Source organism: Nyctereutes procyonoides, unplaced genomic scaffold (assembly GCF_905146905.1).
Source record: "Nyctereutes procyonoides isolate TBG_1078 unplaced genomic scaffold, NYPRO_anot_genome, whole genome shotgun sequence".
NCBI lineage: Eukaryota > Metazoa > Chordata > Mammalia > Carnivora > Canidae > Nyctereutes > Nyctereutes procyonoides.
Window position 1 is genome coordinate 35423137 of NW_026575136.1, and position 19111 is coordinate 35442247.

The 19111-nt window shown below is 43.3% G+C and overlaps 1 protein-coding gene across 3 annotated transcripts in view; it reads left to right on the forward strand.

Annotated features, from left to right (window-relative positions):
- The first annotated feature begins 336 nt into the window (after positions 1–336).
- LOC129495406 (zinc finger protein 407-like) overlaps positions 337–19111 on the forward strand; it is a 448575-nt gene continuing 429800 nt past the window's right edge. The window contains exon 1 of one of the 3 annotated variants that reach the window (XM_055302874.1): positions 337–605. Coding sequence is in view for 1 of the 3 variants with exons in the window: in XM_055302876.1 (XP_055158851.1) it covers positions 1420–1477 (58 nt within the window). In the remaining 2 variants the exon portion in view is untranslated. Of the gene's footprint in view, positions 606–854; positions 1478–19111 lie in introns of those variants that run through there. The other 2 variants (XM_055302876.1, XM_055302875.1) reach the window with 2 other exon arrangements.

Consider the following 19111-nt stretch of genomic DNA (forward strand, 5'->3'; position numbering starts at 1 on the left):
GCTGGGGCTGCGCACGCGCCCGGCCCAGCACCCGACCCTCGGCCCCCAGACGAGGGCTGCCGGCCCCGGTCGCTCCCGCACCCCTCGGGCCGTCCTCGGGGCCCACAGCGACGGCGAGCGGACGAGGGGGCGGGGTGGGGAGGAGGCAGGACCCGCCAGCAAGTTCCTGCTCCCGCGCCCTCTGGAAATCCCAAGGGGCCCTCCTGGACCGACGCCGCGCGCCGTCCACCCGGACACGCATCTCCCTCGCTGAGATTGACTCCTTCGGCCTTCCGTTTTCCCCTTCGGGGGAGGGAGGGACTTCCGGCTTCCTCTCCGAGTGGCTTCCGGCAAGAGCTGATGGGCCGAAAAGAAGGCGGCGCACGGGTCGGCCGGCCACTCGGGGCCGAAACAGGGAACTCGATGTGCTTTCGCTAAACCAGTTCCGGGACCCTGTTTCTTGGTCGTGGTGTCCGGCGCTCGGTCCACCACGGAGGCGACCTGGGAACCGCCGGAAGTCGCTCGAATGAGAGGCAGGAAGTCCCTCCCCTTCCTCCCAGAGGGAAGACGGTGAGCCGGAGGAGTCAGTCAGAGGGGCGAGCAGGAGCGATTCCGTCGGCAAACAGGTAAGTTATTCTCTGGCCGGGGCGGGGGGTTTGGAGGCGGGGACCGTCCAGCGTCAGCGCGGGGCCTGGGGGCGGTGGCTTGAGGGCCCGGGCCCGGGCTGCTGGGCGCCGGGAGCCCCGCCAAGGCCCTTCGCTCTTCCTCCTCCCCCCTCCCCCCGCCTCCGCCCCTCCCCGCTCGCCGGTCCCTCCCGACGCCGCCCAGCCTCGCCCGGCACACGCCCGCCGCCCGCCGCCCGCCGCCCGCCGCCCGCCGCCCGCCGCCCGCCGCCCGGCCTCCGCTCCCGCCCTCCTCCCGCTCGCTGCGCGACAGCCTGCGGCGGGGCTCGCGGGCCGGCGGAGCCTCGGCTTCCCCGCGGGCCGGCTGTCAGCACCCCGTCGCGCCGTGGGTGTGCGGGTGAAGCACCCGCCCCAGCCTGGAGCCGCGGCCCCGCCGGTTGACCGTCCGGGCGGTGGTTTCCTCCGCCTCCTCCTCCGCCTCCTCCGCCTCCTCCGCCCGCCGGCTCCCGGGTCACCCCCAGATGCACCGACGCGCCGCTGCTGCCCGCGCCTCCTTCCGTTAAGGACGCTGGAGCCCGGGAGCAGCGCGCCTGCAGGGGAGGGTCCTGCGCCTCGGCCCGGCGGCTCCGGACGCGGGGAGGCCCGGGCTGCGGCGCGGCGCGGCGCGGCGCGGCGGTGCGCGGGCGGCTTCGGCCCGGGTGGAGACCCACCTCTTGCCAGGCCCAGCGCGTCCTGAGCGTGCTCGCCCGCGTCCTCCAGGTCGGGCTGCGGGGGGTGCGTCCAGGAGTGCTGACCCCTGTCGGCTGAGCTGAGTTTGATGGCCCGTCTGTTTCCCTTGAAACAGGTTGAGGGGATAGGAAGGGCATCTCGGCAGGGTGAGCATCCCTCCACACACGTGCAGGAGGTCTTTACTTTGTAGGCGAGCACAGCCCTCGCGGTGACCGCGCTGTCAGTTTGCCGCCGGTGCCGCTGCGTTGAGTCACAGTGTGCCCTGCCGCGCGGCGAGGAGTCCGGCCCAGCGGGAGCTCCGCGGAGGGAAGGGCCCTGCCATCCATCGGAACGGCGTTTCTGAGGCATCCTCTGTATGCTGCATTTAGCTCAGCAGCCTCGTAGACCAGGATTTGATTGTCCCCTCTTCGCCAATTAAAACTCAGATTAAATACTGCGAACAAAGTTAATGTCAATCCAAATCTCAAATGCTTGTTACTCATTCTTCGAGTTTGTTACTCTCGAGATAAGGAACGCCTCTTGGCATGTCTCATACACAGTGTGCAAGGTTCTCTAGGAGCGGATGTCTTCCTGCGTGATCTGCAGGCAGGTGTGATTGTTGCTGATAACACGGTTGCCACTGTGCCTTTGTAAAAACATTGTTTTGGGATAATTTCAGATTTACGGAAAAGCTGCAAGACAGGACAGGGTCCCACTGGTATTCAGCAAAGCGTAGTGACTCCACCTGAGCAAACAGTGGTCCTTGCTTACTTCCACACACCGCTCGAGGTGCTGGAGTTAGATTTCAGGATCTGCTTAAGGAGGCAGGTACAGAAACAAACACAGTGCCTTTTGCTAAGTGCTGACATGGAAATGCACAGAGCAAATGGTGTCTGCCTGGGAAGGAGTGGCGAGGGCTTGCAGGGGGCGGGGTTTGGTATAGGTCTCCAGGATTAGTGGGTATTCACTTGCTCCATGGGACATTTCTCCCAGCATTGACTTGAACTAGGTTTGTGTCGATAGAGGAGAATTCGGACCTTTATAAATTAGACTCTCACATTTCAAAAGAAGGGGTTTGTATGACAGGTTTCTCAGGTCTCATGGTGGTGAGAAGATTTCCAGTTCCTAAATCCATGAGTAGAAGTAGAAATTAAGCTCTTTTTCTTAGGCAGTAATGGAAATGTCTACATCTATACATTTTAGAATTTTTTTTTTTTTAAGATTTTATTTGAGAGACCGTGCACGTGCAATGCAAGCAGGGAGGGAAGGGCAGAGAGAGAGGGAGAAGCAGACTCCCCGCTGAGCAGGGAGCCTGATGAAGGGCTCCATCCCAGGACCTTGAGACCATGACCTGAGCCACCCAGGTGCCGCATGTTTTAAAATTCTTTGTTTTCAGACTTAAGTACATTTTGTGGTTAGGTCACACATGCTCTTTATGCAAGGATGGGGCACAGTTCTTTTTCTTTTTAATATGATTTCCTGCTTTGTAGTTTGGCAACATAATCCCAATCTAACCGGTTATCTCTCAAATACTTACGTTTTTTTATTGCTGTTTTTAAAATATTTATTTATTCGTGAGACACACACACACACACACACAGAGAGAGAGAGAGAGAGAGAAAGAGAGAGAGAGAGAGAGAGAGAGAGAGGCAGAGACACAGGCAGAGGGAGAAGCAGGCTCCATTCAGGGAGCCCAATGTGGGACTCGATCGCTGGTCTCCAGGATCATGCCCGGGGATGAAAGCAGGTGTCAAACCGCTGAGCCACCCAGGGATCCCCCAGTTCTTCTGAACTATAATGTGTGTGTTAGATCCTACCCCAGACATTTGAGTGAATGCCTTAGCTTGGCTGCTATAACAAAATGTGATAGCCTGGAGAACTGACAACACAGGTATTTACTTGTCACAGCTCTGAACATGAAGTCCAGGATCAAGGTGCTGGTTCCTGGTGAGGCCTCTTCCTGGCTTACAGACGGCCACTTATTCTGCTGTGTCCTCACATGACAGAGATCGAGACAACTTGGGCCTCTCTTCCCCTTCTTATAAGGACATTGATTCATCTTAGAGACCCTACCCTCATGACTTAATTTAAATCTAGTTACCTCTCAAAGGTTGCACCTGCAAATACCATCACGTTGGGGATTAGTGATTCAACATAATGAATTTTGGGGGAGGACACAATTCAGACTATAGTAGGTGGGTTTCTTGGAGATTTTGTTTTTATGTGAAATTCCTCCTGTACAGACATGATATGGAAATAAATAGAAAAATCAGCATTTGTATGGTTTTTGCTAAAGCAAACACAATTTTATCTAGATAAGACATTTTAGATATATATGTGTTTTTGAAGATTTATTTGAGAGAGAGCACAAGAGCATGAGGGAATGTGCAGGGGTTGTGGACAGAGGGAGAGAGAAAATCCTGAAGCCGACTCCCCACGGAGCGTGAAGCCAAGGTAGGGCTCCATCCCAGGACCCCAAGATCATGACCTGAGTCGAAGTCAAGAATCAGTAGCTTAACTGACTGAGCCACCCAGGTGCCCCTTATTTTAGATATATTAAATGCGATTCAGAGACCAGTTGAAGAAAAGAGGAAATTTTAGTTGTTTCATTTTGATGAAAAAGAAAGATGCGATGAAATACTTGGGTGGTCCTTTCACTTTTAGGCCTTAAAGAAGTGACCGCCTTCCTAGATTGGTCAAATCTTTCTCAGGACTGTGGCAGTGATCTGTTCCAGTTCCCTGGTTGTCCTGTAAGGAGGCTGAGCGCCCACAGAAGCTGAGTAATCTGTCTCCGAGTTTAGTGGCAGAGCAGGGATTAGAATCAGGCTTCCTGATTTACAGGCCAGTCTTTCTGCTTCCATCAGGGGTTCTCCAAGTTAAGGTGCATCAGAGTCACCTGGGGAGCTTATGAAAATGCTCAGCGTCCCCTGGGCTTCTGATTCAGCAGGTCTGGACTGGGGCTGAGAATTTGCGTTGCTGACAGGTTCCTCCTGGGTGACATTGAAGCTGTGGGCTCTGAGATCACACTTTGAGAGCCCTGGCCATACACAATGTTGCCTTTAATCTCTTAGGAGAGTAAGTAAACTCCCTGGGTTTACACCAGTGTAACCTTTTCCCTGGTACTCAAAGAATGGAGTTGTTTAATTTTGTGTTACCAATCAGCAGTGTACCAAAAACATAATGATTAAATGAAAAAAAAATTAAAAGGATGAGAAATATAGTATTTCTTGGAGGGAGTCATTCTGGCATTTTCAAGGATAATTTTTGGAGATAATTCTAGAGGTCAGAACCACTCATTATTGAAGAGAAGTCACATGAGCTCTGAGGACCTTCCGTCTTAGACATTTGCACTTAAAGAGTGTCTGGGTTAACTGCTAGTTTGTATAGGAGTGAAAAATTACTTCCAATTTTATTACTCTATGCTTTTCTCTGTTGTGTTCTGAAATGTTCATTTCTTATATATCAGAATCTTATCAGGCCCTCACAGAGTTATGTGCCCATAGTAGATGTTAAATAAATGTAAGTTGAATTAAAAAAAAGATTAAGGGGGAAAATAAAGTAGACCATTTTTTCTGGAGAGATTTCAGTGCCCTAGGAAAATTACTATACTTTCTACATTATCACAATTACAGGCTTTTATGGAAAAGTTATAATTTATTCCAGTTTAAGCCTTATATGCAATTATTTGGATTTTTTTTTTAAGCACAATTTTGGAGGACGCAGCCTGTTTTTATGTTACAGTTAATGAGTGATTCATCTCATACCTTGTGCATCATTCATCTGAAATGATTTATAAACACTTTATACTTTGAAATAACTTAAGAATTACAAAAAAGTTGCTAAAATGGCTCAGAGAGTTCCTGTATACTTTTCAACAAGCATCTGTTGATTAGCATCTTATGCATCCATAGTGCAGTTATTGAAACCAGATAGTTGATAGAATTAATCTAAAGACTTTGAGGTTCACCACCGTGTCCCTTCTCTGGTCCAGGGTCCAATCCAGGAGCCCACATTGTATTAAGGTATTCTGTCTCCTTAGTCTCTTCCAGTATGTGACATCTCCTTTTGGCTTTATTTTTAATGACCTTTATGCACTTGAAGAGTGCTGGTCTTTTATTTTGTAGAAAGTCCTTTATTTTGGAGTTGTCTGATGTCCTTTCATGATTAAATGGAGTGTGAAGCATTTTGGCAAGAAGACCACGGTGGTGAAGTTGTGCCCTTCTCGGTCTCTCATATTGGGACGTACGTGACATAGACATGTCTTATCACTGGGGAATTTTAACTTTGATCTCTTGGTTGAGATAGTATGTGATAGCTGTGCTCTAAAGATAAATATTTTCCCTTTGAAATTGATTACTTTCATTGCTTTACTGATTTTTGGTACAGAAGTTTAAAAGAAATGAGCATATAATGTCAGAATCCTTTGAGCCTGGTCCCAATTATGAGAAATTTCTTATCTGAGGAGGTTTAGCATAGCATGGAAAGGGAAACATAGCATGGAAAGGGAAAAGTGTAGGCTCTTGGAAGAATGGTTATTTGCTCAAAAACTTGTACTTGATCTTGGTCAATCTCAGTTTTGAATTGGCAGGAATGGATGCTATTTGTCCCAGTTCTTTTGCTGTGGTTCTGCAATGTCTCACATTTGTCTTCCAGTGTATGACTCTCCATAACTACGCTGCTTTTCTTAAAATTCTCCCTAGAGCCTTTTTGTAGAAGATAGATACACTTCAGTTCATCACAAGGCAGGTGCTCTAAGTATTCTCCTACTTCCCAGCACTTGGTAGTGCATAGTGCATGTGTTCTTTTTGTATACCATGGTGAAGTGCTGGATACATTACATATACACATCTGTAAGTTGGTTCTGTTTTTCAAAATGCCCGTGCCTTTTCTATCCCAACCAGAATAATTTGAAGCTATATATCTGGTCTGTCTCCCTGCAAAGCTCGCAAGCTCTCTCTCCTTGGATTCAGGGAACAGATCTCTTTCTGTTTACCAGTGACTTGCACACACAAGGCACTTGATATTTATGAATAGATGAATATTTATATGTGCATTTTGTTAGTAGAATATGGTGAACATCTTCTCACATTAACAGAGCTGTGTGATCTGCACAGTATTCCAATGTATGGACATGCCATAGCAGCTTCATCTTTAACCCATCCTGCATCATTGGATATTAGGTTGTTTCTAATTTTCATATTATAAAGAGCTTCATGCTGAATATCCTTAAACACGTATTTTGTCCAATTATTTCTTGTAGAGTCATTGATAGGTCAAATGTGTATGTACACACATAGAGAGTGTGTACGTGCATGTGTGGAGAGAGGGAGAGAGAGACAGAGATAAAAATTACCTTCTAGGAAGGTGTATAGATTTATACCCCAACCAGTACTGTTGAGAATGACAGTTTTCCCACACTTTTTTCCCAATGCTTAATTCTCTATATTTTTAAAAAGACTACAATGAATTTTTGGGATTTTTTAAAGGATTCTTCCTGGAGTATGGTGGGTTGGGGATCATAGTCTTATTTGTTAATAACTTTCCATATTTTCACATTGCAGTTTTTCAGTTTTTTTGTGTGCCTCAGTGAGAGAGCAGAATGACTCCCAATAAAGGCTTGAGTGGTTAACACCTAATCAGTATTTTACTTGGGGCACTTTTTGTATCCTCACAAAAGTTATAGTTGGCTATAACTGGTCTTTACCAAACAGGAAACGTTTGAGAGTGGGATACATTTCTAAATCACATCATTCAAAAAAAATCAACTATAGGTCAACTATAGGCTTAAGGACAGCAAAACTGTGGAACTTTTAGGAAACAAAGTAGGATAGTAGTTGTATGACTCTGATATAGAGAAGAGATTCTAAAACAAATCACAGAAGACGCAGACCATAAAGGAAAAGATTCATAAGTTTGACAATATTAACATCAATAACTTGTGTTTATTAAACCATCAAGTGAGTGAACAGACAAGTCACAAGTGATAATAGGTATTTTCAGTACACATTAGTGATGAAAGATTAGTATCCAGAAAGGTAAATGGCAAATCAATAATAACAATAGAAAAATGGGCAAAGGACCCCACCTTAATAGGCATCTCATAAAACAGGAAACCCGAATGCAAAGATTTTCAACTTAATTGGTAATTAGCGAAAGGCAAATTAGGATGAAAAAGGTATATAGATTCACACACATTAGGTTGGCAACAGCATAAAAATCTGACAATATCTGTTGTTTGGGAGGAAACAGCTGGATTGCTTATACCCAGCTGATAGGAGTGTAACTTGGTACAATAACTTCGGAATTGGGATCCCTGGGTGGCGCAGCGGTTTGGCGCCTGCCTTTGGCCCAGGGCGCGATTCTGGAGACCCCGGATCGAATCCCATGTCGGGCTCCCGGTGCATGGAGCCTGCTTCTCCCTCTGCCTGTGTCTCTGCCTCTTTCTCTCTCTCTGTGTGACTATCATAAAAAATAAATAAAAAAAAAATTAAAAAAAATAACTTCGGAATTATCTTGTAAAGTTAGAGACCAGTGTATCCTTTGACCTAGTAATTCCATTTCAAAGTCTTTATCCTAGAGCAGTGCCTCTAAAATGTGTTCCCAGGATTTCACGGGAACTTTGTAGGCAGATTTTGGGCCTCACCCTACACCTACTGAATCGGACTTTGAGGATGGGCCAGCTTAACAAGCTCTTCAGGTGAATGGGTACATGCTAAAATTGGCAATTCACTGCCCTCTAGAGAAACTGCTGTTGAATGCCTGGCGACATGTACAAGAACGCTCACTATTGCACTGGTAAAAGGAAAAAACTGGAAGCAGTGTACATCACAGGAGAATGGATAAGTTGTACTAGACTTCTATAGTGAAGGACTATACGGTAGTGAAACTGAATGGATTTTAGCTGCATGCATCACCAGGGATAAGTGTCAGGAAGGTCATCTGGGGGAAGAAAAGATACTTCCAGAAGAATGTATATACTATTTTTCGTTTTTTTTTTTTTAACTTTGGAAATGTGCAAAACAAAATTGTATACTGTTAGAGTACTATTTGCTAAAGTAATTAAGAAAACAGGTAAGTTACAGACACAAAGTCCATGTCCGAAGAGAGCTCTGTAAGTATGAAGAGCGAAGGTGGTGGGGGCACCGAGAGGGACAAAGATAAGTATTTAATTTTCTTAAACTGATCTGCACCCAGGGATTTGTTTTCTTGTGTTTAATACCTTGCCCATGGTAAACTTGTTTTTTATATCTACCAAATATTTAAAACACAAACATCTATGCTTTTTTTTTCTTTTTGCAAAGTCTGTCTGCATGGGACTATTCACTTTCTGTAAAAAAGATATGATGAGGTGATCGTGGTAAAGACGTGTTTTTGCAGGATTAGGATATAAACTTTCAGGAGTAGAGATTTCAAAAAAGAAAATTGGTTTCAATGATAACGATTGTTAATACTTGCTGAGTGCTTACTGCCAAGTACATCATGTGCTGAGTTTGTTTGTTTGTTTTTATTTATTATTTATTTATTTATTTATTTATTTTAAAGATTTATTTTTATTTATTTATGTTAGACATAGAGAGAGAGGCAGAGAAACAGGCAGAGGGAGAAGCAGGCTCCATGCCGGGAGCCCGATGCGGGACTCGAACCCGGGACTCCAGGATCACGCCCTGGGCCAAAGGCAGGTGCGAAACCGCTTGAGCCACCCAGGGATCCCCCTATTTTTATTTTTTTAAAGATTTATTTATTTATTCATAGGAGATACAGATTGAGAGAGAGAGCGAGAGAAGCAGAGACATAGGCAGAGGACTCCTCGTGGGGAGCCTGATGTGTGATTCGATCCCAGATCCTGGGATTGAGACCTGAGCTGAAGGCAGGCGCCCAACTGCTGAGTCACCCAGGCATCCCTTGTGCTGAGTTTATACAGTGAGGTTGTGTGGGCCAGTATCACCAGTACAGGAAAGGAAAGGTAGCTGTGGGCTTGCAAGTCCAAGTGGTAGAGGCTCTCTGATCTTAGAAAAGGTCAGAGCAAGAAAATAATCCGACAAAACAGTTAATGACTGAGAGTGCTGGAGTTAGGAGAGAAAAAGTAAAAGCAAAGTGGGGAGTGTAGGAGACTGGTAAAGAGTCTGTTTGCCCCATTTGAAAAGTTACTTTGTCTTAGGTTTTTTCCTAAGCCAGTGTACATGACTTTATCTGCTAGAATTAGCCGATGACAAGTCCCTAAAGCCGAAAAAGTAATTGAATTCTGTTTTAGTTCTAAGGATTGCATCTTCCAGGTCATTAGAAAGTGGTATTAGACCAGAGGATTTAAGAAATGATACTTCTTGGCTTGGGCAGTTGGTTGCTAAAAAGGGAACTTTGTAGAAATTTACCTTTGCCTGTTTTTTCTTCACCTTTGATAATTTTTTTTTGAGTGTCCTATTTATCCCATATTCTGAGGACTTTTTCCTTAAACATTGCTTGCGCTGAAAATCTTATTGAAAGCCATCATGGTATGACATTCACTCCTTGAAATTAACAAGTATAGGAAAAATAAAAATGTGGTTCTTGAAGCCCTATATCAAATTATATGTCCTATGGAACCAAATAGCACTACTATTTTTGTTTGATATTCAGAGTGTTAAAATTTTCTAAATCAGGAGAACTGTCAAATGTTTGTAATTATATCATGTCATACTTTCTAGCAAAGTCAGCTCCTCACTAAGAAGTTGACAGCCTACGAGAGTCCCTCCATAGCAGGGAAGTCTGCATTTCAGACACATGGAGTGCCTGTCAGAGATCCCTTATGGGCAAATGTAGAACATAGCCTTCTTAAAACTGATTTTATATACTTCAGCTTTCCTAGTTTCTGCTGCATTTTGCTGAAGCTGTGTAATCTCAGTCATAACTCTCAGTGTTTTGCAATGTGTTTGATGTTCACACTTCTCTTTTATTTTCTCCTATATGCTGTGCTTTTTGTCTTGTAAATACAAACAGAATAGCATTAAATAAAAACAAGTAAGGTAGTAAGCCTAGTCAGGAAAAGACATTGTTTAACCCAGTTGGGAGTTAAACCAGTGTAATCATCCATTGTAACCAAAGTCCAGCTTTCTTGTCACTTACTAAATATAATGGAACCTTGGTGTTTGAAACCTAGAAGCAGCAACAAATTGCTGCTTTTTTTAAAAAAGATTTTATTTAAAAAAAATAAAGATTTTATTTATTTATTCATGAGAGATGGGGGCGGGGCAGAAATACAGGCAGAGGGAGAAGCAGGCTCCATGTAGGGAGCCTGACGAGCCTGATGCGGGACTCGATCCCGGGACTCCAGGATCATGCCCCGGGCCAAAGGCAGGCACTAAACTGCTGAACCACCCAGGGATCCCCCAGATTGCGGCTTTTTAAGTGTACAATTCACTTATCATTTCTGCTGACTGTGAATTATGGATACGAATTTGATATATAATTATTGGATCAGTTTATTATAGAATGAGAAATCATAGGAGTGCATATAATTATAAAGCCATTAGAATTTAAACTAAGGTGGTAATGTACTTTTAAAAGTAGCTTAGAAAATTTAGATCATTAGGAATAATAGGAGAAATTATTGTCTTTCAAAAAATGAGATCAAATGGTTTTCATTAAGAATCTTGTGGGTCCATCATGTGGTTTTGGGTATGGGTATGGGACTACTAACTTTTGTCCTCATCCCAGACTTTCTTTTTTCTTTTTCTTCTTCTTCTTCTTTTTTTTTTTTTTACAGAGAGAGAGACAGAGAACTCCAGAGTGTGAACTCGAGGGGGGGGGGCAGAAGGGGGGGCGAGAAAGAGCGAGAGAGAGCGCGCGCGCGCGCGCGAGAGAGAGAGAGAGAGAGAGAGAGAGAGAGAGAGAAAGAGAAAGAGAGAATCCCAAGGAGACTCTCAGCCCAGCCTGTGCAGGGCTCAGTCTCACGACCCCGAGATCATGACCTGAGCCGAAATCAAGAGTCCCACACTTAAGTGGGACAGAACCCCCAGGTACTCCTGGACGTTCTGAATCAGAATCTCTCCGTGGATAGGACCAAGGGTTCAAGTTTTGATGATTAGGTGAATTTGTAAGGGATTGATATTGTCTATAATTTCCTTGTTTTACAAATGTGGAAGTAATAGCTCCAGGTGTGCTCTTCAGGGATAGTTGCATTTCTCAAAGGTTTTTTAAAGCCCGAAAGCCTTCCTTAATGGTCTGATGATAAACAATATGATCATTGTGGGGTTGGTGTGTGACAGAGGAGGCTGGCTGCCCACCTAAATCTGTCAGTTCTTCTCTTTCCTAAGACAGAGCTGCAGGGCTCCAGGTCACATTTTTTGGACTCTGGCAGGAAGCAAGTATGAGTCAAGTGGTAGGTGCCACTTTTCAATCAAGGCTTTTAAGAAGCAAATGTGCTGCCTCTTTCAGCTCCTCTGTGTCTGTCAGCTGGATCCAGGGAAAGAGGAAGCTCTAGGGCAGGCCTTGAAGGTGGGAGGAACCAGGATTCCAGGATGGACCTGGACCTGACTGCCTGTGGACCAGGAACACTTGCCCTGGAAGTCTTCAAGAGTGAGGCACAAACTTCTGTGTTTGTGCTTGACCCATTTTTAAACTCACTTATATTACAATAGTAAAGGTGTTAGGTGTTACCTTCTTGCTGCGTTGGTTCTAGCTTCTGTATCCAAATCAAAAAGGAAAAGCAGGTTGTGAATATGTAGAAAACTAGTATTCTGTAGTTATCCTCCTCCACAGATACAGTTCTGTGATCTGTTCCTTGGAATGTGGAAGCATGATATTACAGAGTTGGGGTCTTTTATCATTCTGCCCTGTTTCATAGATGTGTGATCTGAAGGAAGCTCCTACCCACATGTGAATATCCATAAATGGGACTTTGTGAGACCAGCCCAAATGGGCTGCCAATAGCAGGGAGGGGACTGATTTTCAGAGCATTCTTGTTTCAGAATGAACTCAGAGCTGAGAATCCTTATTGATTCCTACTGATTTTTTTAAGCATTTATATAATTAAAAGAAATTAGTAAATGAATAAGATATGATGTAGAGTTTTCCAAGGGTTAAGTCATTTGCCTACTTGTTTTTGCTATATTTTATACCCCAGTATTTTAATCTCACATTTTTTTTAAAACTGGACCTTGTCATAAGAAGTAATATATTAATATATGTGAAGTCCTAGGTTGGTCCTGTGTTTTTTTCCTATCCGTGGTTGAGTAATATGTACTTATTTAAAAATCCTTGCTTGTGGTATGTAACTTTATTTTAAAATGCCATTAGTGATTTTCTGTTGCACTTGGGAAATATTGTTCACATGAGAAACTCTATTTTTTAGTAACTTCAGTGCTTCATCCATAAAATTTGAATAGAAATAAATGCAGTCACCTGGAAACTAGCAGACACACTGTGTCTGAGGAGGCTTTGGCTTGCAACATTTTCCTATTAAGAATGTTGTTATTCTGTTTTCCTCATGTCTGTGTTTGTGGTCACTGAGGGATCACAAAAACAGTGTGTCTTAACCATTTGCAGACTGCGTGAAGCAGCATCTCCTAGAGTTAGTGAGCGGTGGGCCTGCAGAAGCCAAGAGCGTGGCATGAAGGGGAATCCTGAAACACGCTGATACTCCAGCAGAGAAAGCCCTTGATGGTAACCCCCTGGCCCAAACTCCCAGAGGACAGTGAGGCTTGGAAGGAGCTGAGAAGCACCACTGAATCACTGATTTAAATGATTTTGGGTGTATTAGGAAGAAGGGCAGTGGGGAACTCACTCACATTTCCCTCTTATTCTTCCAGTTGCCCATATTCTTTTCCTAAGTGTGTGTAGGGTGCCACCGTGGGGGCATTTTGGGCACTGTCAACAGGAGGGGGTACTTTGTTGGAGGGGTGCCTCTGCCATCCCTGTGACTGAGGAAGTAGCCCAAGCATGTTTTCACTCCCCTCACAATTGGTTTTAAAGTTCTAGAATTTACCTAAGACATTGCACTTATATCACCTTAGGTTTTAACCTCTACAGTCATTTTGGTAGCTTGTCTCCTGGTGTACAAATTAATACTTTAAGTCTGTGTTAACATTTGTCTTTTAAGGTGAGAATGGAGCTTCTTATTTCAGGTGTTCCAGAATTTTGTAGACAAGTCTTATGCACTGTAGACATTGAAACTGAAACAGTCTTCTTGGTTTTCCTTTTGAAGAGTCTATCTTTGTATATAGTCCAGTTTTCTCTCCTTTCTTTAACCATATTTTATTTTTTGCATTCATTAACACCCATGTCAGCAGGCAGGATAAATAAAAGCAGGCAGGAAAAATAAAGGTGATAGAATTTGTGATGAATTTATTTTCCTAATTTGTACCACATCAGGTAAAACAAAAGAAGTATGTTAAAATGGTCCAAAAATATTCTTTTTTTTAAGAAAAATGCAGATAACTGAATATTGCTGAATTTATTGCAGAAATTGAATTCATACTTGTTATTTTTTTTTAAATTTTTTTTTATTGGAGTTCAATTTGCCAACATATAGCCTAACACCCAGTGCTCATCCCATCAAGTGAAAAATAATCATTTATAAAAGACAGTTTGGAGGTTATTTAACCTCTCATTTATTCATTTTTTTATTTTAAAGATTTTATTTTTTTGAGAGCATGTGTGCATGAGTGAAGGGAGGTGCAGTGAGGGAGAAGCAGACTCCCTGCAGAGCAGAGAACCTGATACCTTGATGTGGGGCTAACCTTCTCATTTGTCATCCTAGTTAACAGTGAGATGTGAGAGACACAGAGGTTTAATGAAAAACAGCAAAATCGAAGTCAGAAGGAGAATTTGGAGGGAAACTTGAAAATGGAAATGAAGTTTTACCAGGTGTAAATCATGAGAAAAGGGGTAAGAAAAGTTATAGAAGAATGCCAGCACTTTGTAATGAATGGCAGAGTAGTTGCAGAGAGAACCTTCTAGGGCAATGAAAGAATCCACAGGTGTGTATGATTGCAAGCGGCTCTTAGTTGCAGAGAATTGGACTAGATGGTACGGACAGAGCTCAGGTGTCCAAGGACAGAAGATGGAAACGGTGCTGACCGGATATAAGGATGCAGGAAGTCTTGTGATGCCTCTTAGCCGCATGTTATCACAGTGTGCCGTTATACATCATGCCTCTGTCAGGAAACTGATGTGTTAGCTGGTTCGTGGCCTTTTGCTTGGGACACGAGGAAGGTTTATCTGTTGCAGATGGTTGATACCACTGAAATTTTGTAAGATTGAACATACATTAACCAGCTTTGCTAGGAATAGGAAAATACTTCATACTCCTCTGAAGTATGACACTCTGTTGGCGTTGGCATCTCCCAGAACTTTTTAAGGCTGGTGTGGAAACTACAAGTGGACAGGAATCAACAGATACCAACAAGTAGTTTTTTCCCTCTAATGGCAAAGGAGTCAAAACTTTTTAGTACAGGGGCACTCAGGTGGCTCAGTGGTTGAGCGTCTGCCTTGGGGTCAGTTCGTGACCCCTGGGTCCTGGGATTGAGTCCCACATCAGGCTCTCTGTGGTGAGCCTGCTTCTTCTTCTGCCTACGTCTGCATCTCTTTGTGTCTCTCATGAATAAATAAATAAAATCTTTATAACAAACCCCAAAACGTTTTAGTACAGAGACACAGCTACACTAGGAAGGATATAATTTGCAGTGGGCCCTCAATTGGAAGTGAAGTCTAAATGGGAGCTGCTAGTTCCTATGTAGTTTTCTGTCAAGTCTAAGAAAGTGATCTTTTTTTTTTCTTTAAGAAGCTTTATATATATTTGATCCCCTGACAGTTCCTAGAGATGTGGCAGAGATCTTTGTAAGCCATCTATTTGAAACAAACTCTTTTTTGTTTTTTTTCTTTACTTTTTATTTGGAGATAATTTGGAGAGTGTGTACACTCTCTTTACGTGTGTGTGTACACACACCCTTTTTTCCCTGAACTTTTTTGAAAGTAAATTAACTATATTATGACCCTTTACCCATAAATTCTTAAGTGTATATTTTCTAGAAATAAGTATATTCCCCTATATAATTAAAGCATTTAATTATATAAATTCACATTAGTACTTATATTGGGGCTCTCCACAGAAACAGAACCAATGGCATATTAAATGTAGACACAGAAAATGACATTTATAATAGGAATTGGCATGGGGGCACTACTGGGGTTGGGAAGACCTCTTTCTCTGGCAGAGAAGATGCATCAGAGTTTAGGAACTCAGCATCCCCAGCTTTATTAGGGTCTTCCTTCATGTCCCCATCCCAGGGTTTGGGGCTTGGATCCTTCCCAGTTAGCACTCTCAGAGTAGCCGTGTACCCCTGAGAGGCTGCCCATTCACCTTGCTTTTGGATCTAGCCAATCTCTGAAGGATGTTCAGCATTTGATAGGCAGCACTTTCAGCCCTGCAGCTGTAGGAGATCAGGCTTTCCTGCAGGGCACACTTGGAAGCTCTCAGGTCATTTACGCAGTGCTTGAGCTGGGACTTGACTCTCCAGGCTCATCATTTTCTTTCATTTTGTCCGGCAACATTTGGGCTCATCATTTTCTTTCATTTTGTCCAGCAACATTTGGGCCAACCAACCAGTCATTATATTCCTTGGTTTTTCAGAAATGTTACAGAGTCACTTAGCGCTTTGATTCATATAAGTGGTTGATTAGGAGTATCCAATGCAGGTATTTTGTGTATCTGTAATCAGTTCTCATCATAGACCAAGTATAAGCATTCTTTTTACACTGAAAACAGAATCATTAGCATCTTTTAATCCAATCAGATTAGAGAGCCAATTCTAGAAATCCCAGAACCAAGTTAGAAAATTTATCCTTTAATATTCTCCTCCGGAACCACTCTATACAAAAATGTGTGTCAGGATTTCAGAGAAACAGTAGGCTCACATATATGTGTGTATACAGATGAGCCCCTGTCTTATAGGGGTTGGCTTACACGACTGCGGGGTCTAAGAGCCCCACAGTCTGCTTTCTGCAGGCTGGAGACATGAAAAAGCTGATGGTTTGATTCAGTCTGATTTTTAAAAGCCTGAGAACCAGGAGTATTAAGGCAGGAGAAGATGGATGTCCCAGCTCAATCTAAAAACAAAAACCAAAAACCCAAAAACAAATTTGCCCTCCTTCTGTCTTTTTGTTCCATTTAGGCTCTCAGCAGATTGGGTGATGCCCACCTACATTGGTGAGGGTGATCTTTACTCAGTCTGTTGATTCAAATGCTGTCCCTTCCAGAAATAGCCTCATAGACACACCCAGATGTAATGTATTACTGGCGATCTGGTCATCCCTTAACCCAGTTAGCTAATACATACAGTTAATCATCACAGTCTTTTTCGTCAGTTGACCTAAAATGTCCTTAATACCATTTTTCCTTGCCATCACAGGATTCAGTCTGCGAATAGGCATTGCATTCAGTTGTCCTCTCTCCTTTGCCTCCTCTAATCTGGAATGTTTCCATAGTCTTTGTCTTTTACGACATTGACATTGGTGAGGAATGTAGTCCTCTCCATTTTTTTTTCTTTTTAAAATCTTTTTAAAATAAAATATTCCTCACTTTGTGTTTGTCTACTGTTTCCTCTTGATTAACTGCAGGTTTTGCATTCTCACCTGAATGGTGCATGTGTGTCCTGTCCTTCTCAGGGTGTTCTGTCTGGAGGCACACTATGTCTCTCTGCCTTTCCTTGAAAATATTAATTTCACAGCTGTTGCTGATTTATCCACTAGACAATTACTGAGGTTTTCAAAAAATTCTTTCCTTGAAACTGATAAGCAGTTTTTGGGGCAATGCTTTCATACCATTCAAACATTCTACATATCAGGATGATTCCCCACCCTAGACTTAGCATCCATTGATGATTCTTGCCTGATGCAGTCTTTGCTAGTATGACTTTCTATCTTCTTCACTCCCTCCATATTTACCAGTCGGCCCTCAGCATCCTGCTATATACACAAGGCTGTCTTTTCCCATCGGTTCATCCATCTGCCAACTATGAACATGGACTTGTCCATTCGTGTGTCTAATGGTGCTTAATTATTTGGTGCTCACATTGTCCCAGATTTGGCCAGGAGGAGCCCTTCCACCTGACTCTTGTGTCTGTGTTACATCATCATCATCGTCTTTTTTAAACATTTCTCGGGCAGCCCAGGTGGCTCAGCAGTTTAGCGCCGCCTTCGGCCCAGGGTATGATCCTAGAGACCCGGGATCGAGTCCCATGTCGGGCTCCCTGCATGGAGCCTGCTTCTCCCTCTGTCTGTGTCTCTACCTCTCTCTCTCTCTTTGTGTCTCTATGAATAAATAAATAAATCTTAAAAAAAAACATTTCTCCACTTTTTGACATAATAAAATGTTCTAGGCTCATATTGTACACCTACTTTGCCCCAGCCCTAGAATCTGCCATTTCTTGAGGCTGCCAAGTTCCTTTTAGTGGGAGTGGTGTTAGGGGCCAAGATCTGGTGCTAAGGGTGTGTTAATTGTTTCTGCCCACCTCCCTCTGTTCTTGAGTGTCAGTGTAAGGTCTCTGAGTGCTTCCTCAGACATTTACTTTTTAATAAGCCCCCCATATCTTTCCCTTTATTTATTTTGATTCAGAGTTTAGTCCAAGAACCACAATCATAAATGTGTTTCTGTCTTAGAGCTTCTTTTTTTAAAAAAATTATTTTTTATTGGTGTTCAATTTGCCAACATATAGAATAACACCCAGTGCTCATCCCATCAATTACCCCCCTCAGTGCCCGTCACCCAGTCACCTCCACCCCCCGCCCACTTTTCTTTTCTTTTTCTGAGAGTGGTCAATTTCCATTCAACCGTATGTAGAGATTTTTAAAAAAGCATCCCTGTCAGTCGTCTTCCCAAAGTAATATGTTTTAGAAAGTATAGGAAAATGCCAGGAGGAAGAAAAGTGACCCATAATTTTGCCACCCAGAGGAAATAAAAAAAAACTATTAACTTTGGTATATAAATGGACTTGGTTAAAACTACCTCCATTTAAAAAATTTAATACTGAAGCCTTTTCTCCTTTCTAAATATACTTTTTTAGCACTCAGATCTTTGATACCTAATAATTTATATTCCACATGTTCTGAGACTTGATAGTTTTTATATCGTGTGTTAGCTTATTGACATTTGGAATTACAGTGTTTTCCAGATTTCTTCCCAAATTAGCAGTTTCTGTCTTTTTTCCCTGCAGCTCTCTGATGAGCCATTGTAACCCCCCCCCCGGCCCCCTTCCCAGTGGACCTGGTGATGTGGTCTCAGCAAGAGCTCTGGAACGTGTCTCTACGTGGGTTTTTGTTGTATTTCTCCCAGATTCGCAATTTGGAAATCCCTTTTTTCTTCCTGTTTTTTCTGCTGGAATGAAAAAAAAAAAAAAAAGAAATCCATACCTAAGAGTTCATTTTCTATTGGTTGAGTGTGATATGGCTCCTTACTGTCACTGAGGGGTTTTCTCCTTGAACGCAGGGGTCTTCTTCCTCCTCCCCTCCCCTCTGGCCCAGGACGCTGAGGCTTAGGTGCAGTGGTCGGTGGTCGCCACGCGGGCTGCAGCCTATTGTTGGGAAGCTTGGGATGAAAACAAAGGCTTCCTTCTTTGTACTTTAATGTTCTCTTTCACTAGTGTTTAAAATTTTTAGAGTAAATGGATTACGTGTTTCTTTTTATTCTCCTCCTCCTCGTTCCTCAGCTTTCAGTATGCCATGTGCTTCATTTCATTCTCTTGCCTTTTGATAAAGATAAAAGGCAAATTTGAGTAAAGTATACTAACTTTTATCATGGAATGCTTTTTTTATGGCTGTATTATAAATTC